A 16,935-nucleotide genomic window follows, 5' to 3' on the forward strand; every position below is an offset into this window, starting at 1 on the left:
CACACTTTCCACACTGTTTTTCAAGGTTGCTTTAGGCTGACACTTTGCCTCATACCAGACTCTCAAAAATTCCTGTCCTAGAAACAATTGCTTTGGCAATACTGTTTTCATGATGCTACTGAGAAGAAAGGAGGTGAAGCAAAAGGGGGTCACAGGCAAAGGTATGAAAGGTTGTCCTCATGGAGCCAATTGGATAATGGGTAGATTTAACAGATAAATTCCGATACCTGGGATAATTGTTCTCTGACACCCAGATTCCTTGTATAATATTGGAACCACAAAAGGAAATTATATTTCTTACTTACACATCTTTTTTTCTAAACGACCACAGAATAAATTTGCAAAATTTAGAGAACTACATTTGACAAATCTAAATTTTTGCTATCTTTGGAATGAACTGTTCTGATACATAAAAAAAATATATTCTTTTTATACTTATGAGTCTGAAAATCAAGTTTCTATTGTTTCTTTCATCTGTAAGTGACTATAATATAAAGCACTTTTTGTTTTTTAATGGTGAACACTGGGCTGAAGGGGGTCTGGCGAAGGCCAGCTTACCAGCAGTAGTCCAGCAGGTGTGGAGGAAGCACGGGGATGTATATGTGCTGCCAGTACATCGGGTAGAGCAGAGCAGCCGATCCATGGAGACAGGCAGTTAACTAAAATTCACAGAAGGGGAACAATAATGAAGAGCTGCTGACCCTCTAAAGAAAAAGGCATGTTCAAGGTATCAAAGATGAGCGATCATCATAGAACAATTTACACAGTGACATAGCTCACACTGTTTTTACCAATGCTACATGGAAAAGCCTGTGTCTCAAAGGTCCCTCTGAAAAACACACAAACAGCAAAATGAGTTTCTTGGGAATCATATGCATATTTTTATATTCAACTTGAAAATATGGTTAGGGCTAAATTTTGGACCATATATAAAAGTTGAAGTGAAAACATTAGTGAGTCTCTTAGAAAATATTGTAGGAAATGACAATTTGTGCAACCCAGTTTGCGCATCACTCAGATTAATACAACACGATTAAATATGGAAAGAAGAGAGGCTGAAAGCTCCTGAGGGATATCATTAGGGCAAATTGCCAAAGAATGAAACATGAGCCAGTCAGGAGAGTCTGGAAGCTGCAATACTACCAGGGGACTTGAATGTTCGACAGTCGGAGCTTCGGTAATGTGTGAACTGTGGGTTATGGTATCAAGAGACGCTGCTCACTGACACACAGAATGTCACTATTGACCAGCGAGCTGCCCAAGCTTGACAGCTGTACTACAGGAAGCCAAGTATATCATAATTTCATATTGAAACTGCTCATTCCAGATTAACATTTTGTTTCCCAGCTTTAGATCACAGCGGCTGCAATTACACTGTTGCTACTTTAGAGGTAATTGCCATTTTAATTGTTGTGTTTGGGCAAGCAGTTAATTAAAATTTTTTAATGCTTAATGAAGGGATACCACTTCTTTCTCCCTCCTAACTAATCCTCATTGATATTTCTTCCTGTGTGACTTCTATTTTAAAAATTACTATAGTTATAAGGTATATTTTTACTGATTAAAGTAGTTATTAAACCAATGTTCTTTTTCATTGTTTTACAGTTACTAGTCCCCATTTCAAGTTTCTCAATTAAGTCATTTTATTTAACTTGAAAGTATGAATTAAAAAAAAAAACTATATGAAAATGAACCACAGACTCTCCATAAGGAAATAGCTCCATCTTTTAAAAAAAAGTTAAAATATAAACAATAACTACATCTAAAACAATACATGTATACAAAGTACTCAAAATCTCATTAACAACATCTTTGTTCTAACTGCAAATGTAAAATAGCTGCATTCAATAAAAAACCAATTAAGTAATGAGATAATGTGAAATAAAATAAAAACACAATGATTTCAATCGACTTTTACATGTATATTATGTATTTTCCATCATATTTTTTTTCATCAAATTTTTTTCATCAAGGTTAGGTGATAGACAATGCAGTCTGACCCAAATTTACTATCTGGTACGACACAGGAGCATTCCAGTGCCTTTCATACAAGCTTTGTTAGTTTAACACAGCACTCTTTCAATAAATGATATTTTTAATTCCTTAATTACAGCAAACATTAAGCCACTAGGAGGCTTCAACATTTAACAAGTACAGACCAAGAATCTGAGAAAGTTACCAAGCAGGCTGAAGAGCACGAAGATGAACTACGCACTCTGTCAAACTCTCCAAGAGCTCTCAGACCCTAGTTGGGAATTGTGCATTTCAAGTTTTTCTAGCCTGAGAAAGTTTATGTCCTCTTGAAAAGCAAAGTTACTCACTTTCTCCATGTGGGAACAAGTGACTTTTGGAACATCTCATTTACAACTTCAGAAAGGAAAGCTTTCCTTTCTTACTGAGAAGAGCAATGTGAAGCAAAAGGAAAAGCTCATCTCAAAATGAGAACCTGTCAGGAGGGTAAGATTTCACTGAGTTTATACAGTGCAAAGCAACTGCCAGATACCCTGTAGCTACCCTTACAGACAAGCTGGTCATTCCTAAACAAGTTACTAAACATTCACCAACAAGCAATGCCATTATGTGGCTGGAGATTGACTGGCTACTTAGAAGATGGGTTCTAAGACCATAAACAGCTGAGTCACAAAACCTTGCACTGCCCAGTAATGGGCAAATGATATCCTTGCTAATCAAGCCTAGCAGAGGAGAATTAAGTCACACAACCCTTGGAAACTTTCCAGAAGCAGATAGGGAAGAGGAAAAGGAAATAAGGACAGTCTCTTTTTAACTACTGCCTGCCTTAAGAAACCACACTGTACCACTTGAATGAGTATAGCTACTGCAAGTCTTATTCATTGACTATATACCAAGTTCAGACTTAGGTAGTTCTCTAAGGAATTAGACTTTCCCGATAATAGCAATTTTGATTAGAAATTGATCTTATATTTATGAAGAAAGAAAACTAAGGAAGATCCAATATTCACCATTCACCCAGTAGCACGCAAGAACTATGAAATTTAAAAGACCAAGCAATTGCTATAGCATGAAGTTGAGAGAAAACAGCAAAGTTACAACTAAAGAAAATCAATTATTAAAAATAACTAAGAAACTAAACACGCACATGTAGGCTGTATGTAATCTAATGCTTGGTTTACCAGACATAATCAGAGCTCTGAGACTAACAAGCTGCATGACCTGTGATACCTGCTCACACACCTGCTCAGGTTCTTGTCCTTTAACATAGGAAGGTTACATTACATTGTGTGTAAGCATTGTCTGTACAGGTCAAACATCAATTCTAGTATTTCATATTCTTAGTAAAAGATACTTATTTAACCCAGATGGTTCATAATAATATAGTCTACCTACAAAATACATCCAAAGATTAAGACTAAATGTTTTAAAGTCTATTAGTAATTGGGTAATCAGAAAAATCGTAACATTCGCTTACATCAACAACAACAAAAAAATTAGTACCTTTTATATGCTAGCCCATCCCACTAGACAACAAGGACACAATATGAACACATGGATTCCCTGTCCTCATGGAGCTTACATGTCTTGGGAAAGGCTAACAATAAGGATACCATACCTTGCAAGTTGGGAAACCTTATCTAAATATCCAAACCCCAAAGGCCTCCAAACTTTTATTTTGTTAAATGGTAACATGACACCAAGTGGAAAATTCCACACCAGACCTCACGTAGCAGGCCCCAGTCAAAATGCATGTGCACTAAAAATACTGTTTAAAAATACCTTCAAATTACATGTCCAAGAACATGTGAAACTTGAATGAATTCTGTTTGGATTCAGATCCCATAGTCAAAATATTTCATAATGCATCTGCAAATATTTCAAAATCAAAATAATCCAAAACACTTCTGGTCCCAAGTATTTCAGACAAAAGGTCATCAAGCTGTCAGTTAGAAATGCTCTGAGGAAATCTCCAACAGAGTATGTGCAGAACAGCCGAGAAGCTTTTCTGGACAAATGGACCACAGGAGAACTCTGAGGCGACTGAACTGGACCCAAATGAAGTAGGAGAAGAGACTATTGTGGAACCAGGGAGAAGATTCTCTGCAAATGAGACACAACAATCACAAGGAGTCAATCCACAAAGCAAAGGGAGTGGGGAGGGGGCTCTTCAGATCACAGAAAAGAGAGCAGTCAGGAAGAGGAATCAGCTGGAGGACATGGCAAAGACCACGTTTCAGTCAATATGAGGTCTTCCCACAACTTAAAAAAATACAGTACTAAAAATGTTCAAATGTTCAATGTTCAAAATAAGACAAGAAAAGACTGCTAAGTGTCACAAGTTATCTACCAGGAACATTGCATGAATTAAGCAAATGAAGAGGCATATATATATATATATATATATATATATATATATATATATATATATATATATATATTTCAGGGCATTTATTTGAAGTGTGAAATCAGATCAGTTTAACAAGACAGGTAAGAAGAATCATCTTAGTACAGTATGATTAACAAATCTCCAAGTTTAATGAAAAAAAAAAAACCTTATCTTAGTGGTCTTTCTGTAAATTACAACCACTGACAATTATCAGCCTGGCTCATGACAAGGTTAGAATTCCACACTGCTATTCTACGAGCTAGTAGTTTCTTTAATCCCACAATATGTCTTTAATATGGGAATCAAGTGGAAATGTTTGGGAAAATAATGATTTTACAGAGGGTAAAAGCAGCTAACTTATATTTAGAGTAGTTTTAGGTTCAGAGCAAAGTGCAGCCAAACACACTTGTCCCACTTGCACAGCCCTTGCCACTAGCAATGTCTTCCCAGTAGAAGGGTGCCAGTCCAGGGAGCCACAAGAACACAGTGTTTCTGCTCATCTTCTCCTGGTGTTCTACTCTGTGCACATCTGGACAAGTTTCCAATGACTCATACCCATGAATATATGACCATAAAACATGTATTAAATACTTAGGCATAAACCTACAAAGTATGCAGAAAAACTATAGAAGGAAAACTGCAAGTCAATTATGAAAGAAAGCCAATAATAACTGGAGCATTAGCTCATGCTCATGAATAGAAAATAATGTTTTCAAGATATGAACTCTTCCATAATTGATCTACAGAGTCAATGCAATCAAAATCCCAAAACATTGCTTCCTGTATATTGATAAACTGACTAAAACCTACATGAAAAAACAAAATCCAGAATAGCAAGTACATTCTTAAAAGAGAAAAGCAAAGTTGGAGGATGGACAATATTTTGTTTCAAATGTGAGTGTAAAGTTACAATAATAAAGACAGGTTAACCCTAGTGAAAGCATAGACACATCTACAAAACCAAAGAGCTGTTCCAGAAACAGAACCAGGAAATATAATCAACGGATCTTTGACAAAGAACCAAAGACATTCAAATCGTGTAATGGAGGTATTTTCAACTGATAGTAATAGACATTGAAACTCATTTAAAAATATAAATTGAGGCAAGTCTTATGCTCTTTACAAAACTTACCTCAAACAGATCACAGACCTAAATATAAAATGCAAAGTTATAAAAATCAAAAAGATAATATAGGATAAAAATCTCTATGCCCTGGGGCTTGGCTTTTAGACATGATACATGTCAGAGACCTGAGAAAATAAATGTATGCTCTAGGAGTTGAGGAAACAGCTTGATGGTAGAGCACTTACCCATATGTGCATGGTCCCTGGATCAACCTTTAGTACCATAAAAAAGCAAAACTACAAACAAAAAGGCTACACATCTATTCTGTAACAGATATTATCAGTGGAATTGAAGGAAGGAAGAAATGGAGGGAGGGAGGAAAGAGGCACTGACTAGTAAACAGTAGTGAACGACATACCTGAGAAGGGGCTGCTGTCATACTTACACAAAGAGCTCTAGACCTCAGCAATAAGAAAACCTAATTAAACATAGGCTTAAGACCTTAACACACTTCATCAAATAATATACACATGTGGCAAATGAGCATGTTGTCACACATCATCAGGGAAATACAGACTCAAACAACACAGCACTATCTCCACTGCTGACCAAAGACCACAACACTGACAACGCTGGAGAGAAACAATGCTGGTGAGAGCATGCCACCACAGTAGCCTTCAGTCATCTCTGGTGTGGGTACAAATGCAATGGCCACTCCAGAAGACAGTCTGTGGCTTTGTTTCCTTTTTCCAAAATCTTTGTTGAATTGAAATGCCATTTTAAATTTCATCGTCTTGCCTATTCTCCTGGAATGGCATGACAGTCCATTAAAACAACTGTAAGAAAGTATTTTAGAATAGACAGTTTACAGACAAGAAACATCCATTATCAGAAGGTTGGAGACTGAAAAGTCAAGATCCAGGAGCTGGGAGATTCACTGGCTGGTGTTAACTGTTTCTCTGCCCCACAGGTGGCACCTTTGTTGCAAGTATACATAAAGGAAGGGGACAGACAGCGCCACTGCACCTCTTACAGGGACACTAATCCCATTTGAGAGCTTTCTCATCTCATAATTTAATCAGTTTCTAAAAGTAATATTGTTCCACTGACAAGATCTGTGTATGAAATTGGGGAAATCACATTCAGATTACATAGGACAAACTCTGATACCTCTTTCCTGAAAATCCACTCTACCCACTTTCCATCTCCCCTAAGTCCTTGGAAAGTTCTAATCATGTCAGCATTGATCACTGTGTTAGCTTCCCATACATAGCCAAATGACTCTACATATTCCTTGTTTTCAACCATCAGATGTATTTTTTGGTTGATCAAGAGGCTGAAGCAACACTTGTCTTCTTAGAGCACAATGACCCAAATATATGCACTACTGGAACTGGAGCTACAGTAATGAATGAAACACAAGTCCCTGCCTTCAAGATGCTAATGTTTTCACTTTCTTGTGCAGTCGATGCTTATTATCACATTTGTCTCTGCCCAACTCTTGGATTTCTCTAACTGTCACACTCCCTACAAACGCCTGTGCCGTCCGTCACACCCATGTCCTCTCTTACATGACCTTTCTCCATATCAAATCCACCGCTTTCTCATGCCCACTTCAAAGCCTGTTCAACAGCAATTTGGGTTTTGTTAGAGAAGGTCCATTTCTTTTTCTAACACTACAAAGTCGCTTTAATCTTCCCGTCTGCCTTCTCTCCTCACAAGCATCTATACTTCAATTAGAGGACCAGGGAATGACCATATGGATTAGACAGCAATTATGTAATTTGTCCTTATTTTTAAAATACTATTTGTGACAACTAGAAAGGAACCTATAGGAACTGTTTATTCAGATTCATTTTTTCTTCATTTTACTTTAGGAAAACTTGATTTTGTTCTATAACTTCTTGTTTCTCCTCAAGATCTTTCTCCTCTCCACATATACATACTATCTATATATACATATGAGCACATATATCACAGTTACATGTTAACCAATGATTTAACATAGCCGAGACATGCTATAAATTCAAGAATTCAATTTTCTAAGGACTAAAGTACCAGAACCATCTTTGCATACCACAAGAATCCAGCATGAGTTCTTTGTGGCAATGACTGCCAATGCCAGACTTGCTCTTTAATTCCATTGACCACCGCTGCAACTGGAACTGGATATGACTGGCCATTGAATAGACTTGTCACATTGACACACTTAGGAAAAGCTTTTTTGTTTCTTTCTGGGAAGAAGGGTTATGCAACTTGATTTTTTTTTCTTTAAAAAAAATAAATAAATAAAATCCCTGCAGAATAGAAGTCAGAAAGATGTAAAAGCCAGAGGGGATGGAGAACACCAAGAAAACAAAGCTTTCTAAAACAACATTAGCAAAGCTCATGTGAACTCAAAGAGACTGAAGCAGCAAGCACAGGGCCTGCACACGTCTGCACCAGGCCTTCTGTGCCTATAATATGGTTTCCAGTTTAGTGTTTTTATTATACTCCTGAGTGTGTGAATGAGTGGGTCCCTGAATCTTGGGCCTTTCTCTTGGGCTCTTTTCCTTCTGTGGCTCTGTCTTGTCCAACTTTATGTAATAGCTTTTGTTTTATATTATATTTTATTTTGTTGTATTTAAAATATATATTAAGTCATTCATTCCATCATAGTATTAATATGCAAATTCTATTTCTATACATTAAGTATGGTTTAAAAGAAGAGTGGAATGTCACTGAAGTGAACTCTTAATGTACCATTCTCCTCTTTTATTTCCCATAATCAGAGGGTGTGTGTGATGTATGCATGTGTACCCACAAGTACGTGCCTTGTATGAGCATGTGCAGGCCAAAGGCCAACACCAGTTTTCTATTGCTCTCCATCCTTGCAAAACAAACAAAAACAAACAAACAAAAAACCAGGTTCTCTCCTACACTGAGCTCACCATTTCAGGTAGAATGGCTGGCCTGTAAGTAAGTAGGATAGGCCTGTCCCCTCCACTTCTGTGCTGGGTTTACAGGTGTGTGCCACCACAGCCCAGCTTTTATACAGGCTCTGGGAATCCAAAGTCCATGCTCCTAGCCACTGAGCCATCTCCCAGGCTGTGATGACAGTTCTTACTAAAATGGCAGGCTTTGTTCCAGTGACACCACCACAGAACCACAAATCGTTAACTTTTAACATCTTCATACATATTAACTGACAGATAATACTTTTATCCTTGTCATCAGGGTGGCTCAGCAAGCCTGAAAACCTGAGTGGATCCTCAGAATCCACATCACAGAAAACAAAAACTGACTCCCCAATGTGTCCTCTAAAACATGCTATGGCACACGGTGAGGTGGTGTGGAGATACAGGCACATACAAAGTAAATAGATAAATGCAAATAAGTAATTTGATCAATTTACAAAAAAAATCAAAACACTTATACCCTATCTCTAGAAAAATCTGCCAAACACCAAGTATTTCCTTCAGAGTAAAGCTTTCTTTGGGGGTGTTAACTCTTTCGAATTTCCTTCCACTTCATAGGTGTCCTGTTTGATTTGGGGTGCTGTGATAAAATACCCACCAAAACCAACTTAGAGAGTAAAAGATTTATCTGACCTCATACTTGTAAGTCACAGTCTGTCACCGAGAAAAGTCAGACCGGGAGCTAATGCAGAGAGACGGAGCAGCACCACTCCCTGGCTTGCTGAACTGGCTTTCTTATGCAGTCTAGATCCCCCAGCCTATGGATCGCACTGCCCTCAGTAGGCACCAATTAACATCATGCCAACAAGCCAATCTGATGGAGCAGATTGAGATTCCCCCAATTGAGACTCCATCAGAGAAATTGACAGCTGATGCTAACAAGGAGAATAAGGAACTGTTTCAGCATTGGCAGATGAAATGGCTCCAGGCCTTTAAAAGACCCATGTCACTAAATATAAAGGATAAAGATGGGTTGATCACTGGCTGTGGTAACTGGCCTCAAGAGACAAAAAGAAAAGCAAACACAGAGGACTAGAAGAAGAGCCAGGGGCATCTCTCTGGTAATTCTTGATACTTATCTCATAAGAAAGTTGAATGGAAAATTTCAGTAACAAAACAACAAAAATCTACACCACAAACTTGGAGATCCTTAAGGAACAAACGTATGTATCATTCTGCCAGTAAGAAACTCAAGCACCCGAGGTTCTAGCTGAGTATGAAAATGAATATGGGATGGACAACAAGAAGCCACATGCATCAATTGCAGCCTCAGGAGCAGTTACAGAAATAAGCATGGCAAATTCATTTATGGAACAGATGGAAATGGGTAGTGAATACAAAGCAGTTTTTATTGGGAAAGAGTCTTACACTTTCTACTTAATATTTTGGGAAGGCCAAAAGAATCACAAACCAGACCATCTCATATACCGAACAAGAATCAATATTGCAATATAAATTAACAGAACTCAAAGGGCTCATGATTTACTGATATTTTTTCCTTGAGTCATTACCATGTAGATCAACTTCTTTAAAAACTGAAATCCTGTAGCAGGAAAGAGATACAGTCTACATGGAAAGAGAAAGTATACATGGAAATCAGCCTCTCACTCATAAAACACAATTTTTAAATTAAAAACATTATGGTTAATGAAAGAGCTCAAACATTTCGTTGATGATCTCAGCATCAGACATATGGTTAAGTGTTGCAGGTGTGTGGGAATAAGAAGTGATGGGAGTAGCTGAAAAAGAAAAACAGATTTTTAAAGTATTCAGTCTTGCAGATGAAAACCCTGAAAATACAATTGGGGGAAAAAGAAAGGTACCATTTCATGTGTTCACTCTAATTTCCTTTTGTTAAAAGCATGCTGTGTATTTTCACTGCCCACAGAGAAAGTCTCATGAGAGTGATCACATCTGACAAGAAGCCAGTCTCACGGTATCTCAGAAAGCTTAGAATAGATCAGCTACAAGATCCAGCTACCCTGCTCTTACGAAGCGCAACCATGTTCACTGATGCTCTGTTCACAGTAGCCAGAAACTGGATAGATGTTCATCAACAGATGAATGGATTAAAAAAATGTGGTACATTTACATAATGGAATATTGCTCAGCTGTTAAAAAGTAAAGTTATGAAATTCTCAGGTAAATGGATGGAGCTAGAAAAAGAAAAATCATTCTGAATGAGGTAATCCAGACCCAGAAAGACAATTGAATTGCTGGCCAAAGGAGTCCTATGGGAACCCCCAAATAATCCAGGCTATTGTTAAAGCTATGGGTTGCTCTCTACTAACTGATGGCAAGGTCCTGTTGCTGAAGACAACACCTGCACAATTCATTGAACATGGAGAAGTCAAGCTGGTGCCTACATAGAGCCTTCACCCCTACTAACTAGTGTTTATGGCACTGGAAACTACTCTGCACAGTACTTTCCATACAAACTCTTTGATCTAAAATAGTGATCTGGCTGCAAGACACACTGGTGCAATAGTGGCACAATGCTTGTGGAAGTGGTCAACCAATATGTGATTTGACTTAAGGCTCACTTCATGGGATGGAACCCATCCAAACACTGCTCAAGTGGCCAAGAGTCTGAGACCAGATAGGCCAGGGACCCATAGGAAAAGCAAATGCTCCTGTTCTTCTAAAGGAATGCATCAATAAAATGACTCCTAAGGACATTCTTCTATACTCAGATCAGTGTCTTGCTCAGCCATCATCAAAGATGTTTTCTCTTGCAGTAGATGGGAACAAATATAGAGACCCCCAACCAGATAATGTGCAGAGGGCGAGAGACTTTGAAACAGTCTATCCTAATTGGGATTTCTCAAATCCCTCCACTCAGAGCTCAGGGAACCCTGTAGAAGAGGAGGTGGAAAGAGTGAAAAAGCCAGAGGGGATGAAGGACACCAAAGAAACAAGACCTTCTAAACACAGCAGGACGGACACACATGAACTCACAGACTGCGGCAGCGTGCACAGGACCTGCACCAGATGGGGTCCCAGTGCTGTGAAGAAAAGGGGACAAATGCCCCAAACCTAACTCAGAAGCTGTCTCCAATTGATAACCACTTGCAAATGAAAACTTAGTACTATCCAATAGATTCTCACTGAAATACATACTATTCTTAAGGGAAGTACCAATGCCCAGCCGTACATGGACAACATAAAACAAACTCAATGGCATCTTTGGAAGTTGTCTCATAATGTTCTGTCAGGTACAAAAAGCAAATTATCTTGAATAGCAGTTAAACCAAAAGGGCGTGTGTGTATTTTTAATCAACAGCACAAAATTAAGTCATTGTTCTATATAGAAAATAATTCAGTTAACAGAAATAATCCAAGATCAATTTTTGTGGTGACCAGCATTGTAAGAGCAAAGCTAAGAGAACCTGCATGGCAATTACATGTAACTCTAACACAGCTCCATGGCTGTCACACTAAAAAGTGTGTGTGTGAAGTAAAAGCCACTGTATGCCTTCAAAAGACAAACGGGCTACACTCTCAGGCAGAAAAACATGCATATTCCCCTGAAAACAATGGGGTAACTCTGAGGGAGGGAAGATAGAGGCACTGGTACTTTTCTTTAAAGGCCTCCACCTCCTCCAACCTGCACACATGCCTTCCTGCAAAGCATTTCACAGGGACCTCAACACAGCGGTTTGCACACTTAGTCACATTCACCTAAGGATAACTGAAAATATACTGCTAAGGATGGCAGTGTACGTGTGTCAAATAATACACCGGTAAGCAGAGTCATTATCCACAGTTTCAGGGAACTTAATTGGATTCTATAGATTGTAAGATAATGCCAAATTTAAAAACTGTTCCTAGAAGACCTCTAAGAACAGACCGGATAAAAAATTTAACTGCATTTCTCTACTGCGGTCTTAAAAACACATGGCAAAACCACTTCAGTAACTTCAATCAGGGAGCAAACCTGGGTACACTGTTCTCCCATCAGCTGCTCAATCTAAACCTCCTGAATGAATCTCTGTGCTTTAAGTTTCAGCTAAATGAAGATACACATGGCTCCAAAAGAGACACAAATGAATATGCACAATGCAGATAAGGAGGTTAAAATGCTCTGGACTCCCCTTAGTCAAAGCCTGTAAAAACTACTGTTTAATACCCGATTTTCTGGGGATCACAAGATGTCTTTCTGCATATGCCCTTGATGGAATTAATGAGAAGGTGAGAGAAAAGCATATGCTTAAATGCCTGGGGGCATTTATAACAAAGAAGAACACACAGTTTATTAACACAATTCCAGCACTCACAGCGTACCGCTTGCTCTAAATATTCCAGAAATAACATGCATATATAATCAATTCTCTGTAAATGATGTGCATACATCATTAAGAGGATGATACTTACCAACTGTATGTTGGTCAAAATAGTGCTACCATTTAGACATCTGCTTTAAAGAGATACATCACTTTACCTGCTTCTACAACCTATAAATGTACACCCTAGTTAACATATTACTGACAGCATGATGAGAAAGCTCCTGTCAGATGCTGGCCAGCTGGGGGTTTGAGACAAAATGCACAGCCCCAGCTGACTAGTTAGAGGAAGTCTGGTGAGGTACAATTACAGAGGCATATGACAAGGCTTCACGCCTGACTGATTTGAGAACCCATGACATGGCTTTAAACAGTGGTCCTCCCTATCTACGGTCACAAAACAGCAATAAGTCAACTAATACAACTGTGTAGTGTCATGATGTATTCCTCTGCTTTGAATATATGAGACCATGATATGACGCTCTGCTCGTCTACTAGGATTCACTCGGGCTTGGAGCATTAGGCCTGCCTACAGCATGCAGAAAATCAGCTAGCTTGTTTGGGACTAGCAGAAGTCATGTCGTGTACTTGGCAATGTATATATACACCAAAAATACAAGCAAAACCGATGATGTCTTAACTCATTAAACTTAAAAAAAAATGTAAAATATAATGATACTAACCCTATACTATGCTTCCATAAATGATAAAGGGCTCATTAAAAGATCTCAAAAACAAAAAGCTTGATCATTTGCTTATATAACTTAAAATTAATTATAAAGTTTATACCTTTATGAAGAGTATTATTACTGCAACTACAAAGAGCATCTGAAGAAAGTCATCCTCAAGTTAGCTAATTCACTACCACAGGACATCAATAAAAACACCAGTGAGCTCCAAGGTTAGCCTTCATCTTAATCATGAAAAACTATGGTTGACAAAGAATCACAACCAAAGCAAGCAAATTTCACCAAGTCCCAATAAAATTATGAATGTTAAGAGGTTTTATCATATTTTTGCTCTTAATAATAATTAAAATGTTGATGAAAGATGTAAAAATATCAGAAATTATGAAACAATAATTCATGCATTAATATTGAGTATGACAAAGAATGAATGGTATATGAAAATACAAAAATACAAAAAGCTTAGAACCAAGGCAATTATTATTCTTCCTTTGTGTGTTTTAGTGACTCCATTAAACTCCATAGCTCAGCCGTTAAAGGCTAGGCTCACAACCAAAAATATAAAATAGTTTTTTTCTAATTTACATACACTATAGGACCTTGAACTCAAATGTTACTGTGCATATAATTTATCACACGTGTATATTCAAACTGCATTTATAAGAAAACTGTTCAAGGTAGCAAAGCCATTTCCCCATATAAGAAGGGCAATGAGAGTGTGAAAACAAATTTGAAATACATTTATTTTATCAGCCCCACTGCCCCAGAAAGTAAGTCAAAAGAGAGGTGTAACTTAGAGATGGTATCACTAGTTTTCATGGATTGCCATAAATAATCCAGGAAATAATGCTGCTTAACAACAAGCTTTACTACAATCTGCTTCTTCAAGTCACAAATCTGGGCTGTCAATAAGGTTGTATTAATAATCACTGAATAGGGAATCCTGTTCAGATGTAATTCTAATCATTCTCTATGTGTGTAGTTTCTTAATCTCAACAGCAAGTCTAGCAGATTAAGACAGCTTTTCTCTCATTTCACATGTGAAGAAGCCAAGTCAAAGAAACGTTATCACATCATTAAGAGAGGGCAATGAATTAAAAGCAAGAAATATACCAGTATTTTTCAGATTTATTTTGTTTTCCTAAACAGTGGTTATCCGTCACTCACACAGCTCACTCCCAGCTTTACCCCAGTCTGTTTGAATTCCACCTCTTTAGAGGGGTATTCCATTCACAGACACTACACAAAACTCAAACCTCCAGCCTGTACACACTCACTTTATATTTTACATATTAGTACACATTCCATATGACACAATGGAGGCTTATTTGTTCAGCTGTTTATAAATTCCATGCCAGTTAACTATAAGCACACAAGCTGGCCTTGGTTGTCTTGCTAATGAATTTATAGTGCCAAGGAAAGTGCCCAAAAATAGTTTATGCATGAATTACTTTCTAAATCTATAAGAGAGCTCATACAATAATCTTTGTCATCATAAGAATAATTCCCATCAGAAATATTTTTAGAATCTTGAAAATAAGGAGAAGGAACAAGAAGGGTAAGACACAGAAAGGTTGAGCATCAATGGCAAACCCTGAATGGAAGATTAAAACATTAAAACCCCAAATTATTCAGATGGATTCCTCTACAGCTCTACAACTCATGAGAGAAAACTAGTACTTATCCTCTGATGCATCTCCTCATATCTACATACAATCTCCTTTAAAATCTAATTCTTTTCAAGATAAACATATTTTTAATTTGGAAAATAATGAATATAACAATATTATACAGTCGATTTCTCCAATTTGTATGGGTTCTACTAGGGTGGCAGGTGTGGCCCCCATACACAGAGTCAGGACCTGTTTTGTCTCACACTATGGATCTCCAATAGCTTTTTGTTCTCGGGGTGGTAATTTAACTTCTCTGAAAATGCCTTGTTTTTTTGTTGTTTTGCTTTTTTTAAATTTTATGTCTATGAAGTTTGCATGCACATTTGTGTGTGTACCACGTGTGTGCCTTGTGCCCATACAGGCTAAAAGAGGGCATCAGATGCCCTGGAACTGATGTTATAAACCACTAGGAGCCACCATGAGGGTGCTGGGACCAAACCCCAACTCTCTGCAAGAACAGGAAGTGCTGGGAACCACTGAGCCATCTCTGCAGCCCAATAGAATGCCTTTCTTATGACAAACACTAACTTGATAGTCTGGAGGGATCTTAGAATTCGGTCTAGTCTAAAATGCTACAATGTTTTAAAAGAAGAGTTTATTTCTATTATAGGAGAATAAAATATTAAAAGTAAACTTTTGTTTTACATGAAGCAAATATATGAAGAAATGATTTTAAATATCTTAATACATCACAGATTACTCAAATCACTTAAATTTTTTATACATTTTGAATCTGAAAATATGAACTCTAGCATTTACTTGTGAATATTCTTCTATGATCTGAGAAAAGTCTTTCTATTGCTGTCTTTCTCGTAGTAATGAAGAGCTTCCAGAAGAACATTGAAGTGAGTGCCATAAAACCTGTGATTTGTAAAAAATGCTACTTTGACTTCTAAGTTATTATCAGCCTGAAGAGCTCCTCCAAACCAGAACTATTATAGAATCTACTCCTAAGCCCCACAAGGCCACAAAGATGAATCTGCTATTACCAGGTTAGGATAGCAGCTATTATCATGGCCCCGCAGTTTCTTTCAAGCAGCTCCAATGGAAAAAGCCACAAGTGAATAATAAAGATCTCATAATAGCTCTTAAGAGTTCTCCATGTGATGAAGGCACTAAAATGAACTCCAGAGAGTTTTAAAAGGGGAAAAAAAAAAAAAAACTCACCTCATGTCCTGATAAGGGAAAATAATTAACCTGACTTAATGCATCTAGGAAAGCTTCTATCAATCAGACTTTTTACACTTCAAGAGCCAGATTCAAACCATATATTAAAAATATGTAGATATTGTCTTTTAAGGACGTGTAGTGCAGCTCTCAATCTGCAGCCGTTTCTGGGTCTCTTTGTGAAGCACTCAAGATGTGTTAGTCAGAGGAGGAAGTGTGAAGGACTTACAGTGCTTAATTTGCTCGAGGTAATAATGATGCGGCGCTCATGCAGCATGCTGGCATACAATCGCAGCATGTTGTTCACATCCACAGCAACGAAGTACTCGGTCAGGTTTCTCTGTGCAAGGGGAAAAGAACTGTTTGAGCTCCAGTTCGCAGGGATACGAGGGAAAATATCTTAGACATTTACCAGTCTTAAAGTTCAAAGGAAGATTATCAGAAATGGCATTCATTAATAATTAAATGCAATACTCTTCTGCTGCCACATGGCATGCTGCATCCTACCATCATCGAAAACACAACCTATCTATACGAGTATTTCTCAAAGGACTACCACAGGATGGGTGCCACGTTTCCCAGCCTCCCCACACACTGCAAATTTTCCCAGCTCCAACCAATGCCTACTGAATTATTAGCTTTGGAGCATGTTTCCAAGGATCCCAGTTTTAACCAAACACTCCTGGTGATTCACATATATGCTGGTGTTTGCAAAACTGCTACTCTTGAAAAATACATTTGAA

At 37.8% G+C, this 16,935-nt stretch overlaps 1 protein-coding gene across 5 annotated transcripts in view; it reads right to left on the reverse strand.

Annotated features, from left to right (window-relative positions):
• Dennd1b (DENN domain containing 1B) overlaps positions 1–16,935 on the reverse strand; it is a 226,575-nt gene that overhangs the window by 115,368 nt on the left and 94,272 nt on the right. For all 5 annotated transcript variants that reach the window (XM_035444915.1, XM_035444914.1, XM_035444911.1 and 2 more), the window contains 2 exons: positions 16,422–16,532; positions 559–659 (listed from right to left, as the gene is read on the reverse strand). In XM_035444915.1, coding sequence (XP_035300806.1) covers positions 559–659; positions 16,422–16,532 — 212 coding nt within the window. The remainder of the gene's footprint in view (positions 1–558; positions 660–16,421; positions 16,533–16,935) is intronic.

Source organism: Cricetulus griseus, chromosome 5, assembly GCF_003668045.3.
Source record: "Cricetulus griseus strain 17A/GY chromosome 5, alternate assembly CriGri-PICRH-1.0, whole genome shotgun sequence".
In the NCBI taxonomy this organism is placed as follows: Eukaryota; Metazoa; Chordata; class Mammalia; order Rodentia; family Cricetidae; genus Cricetulus; species Cricetulus griseus.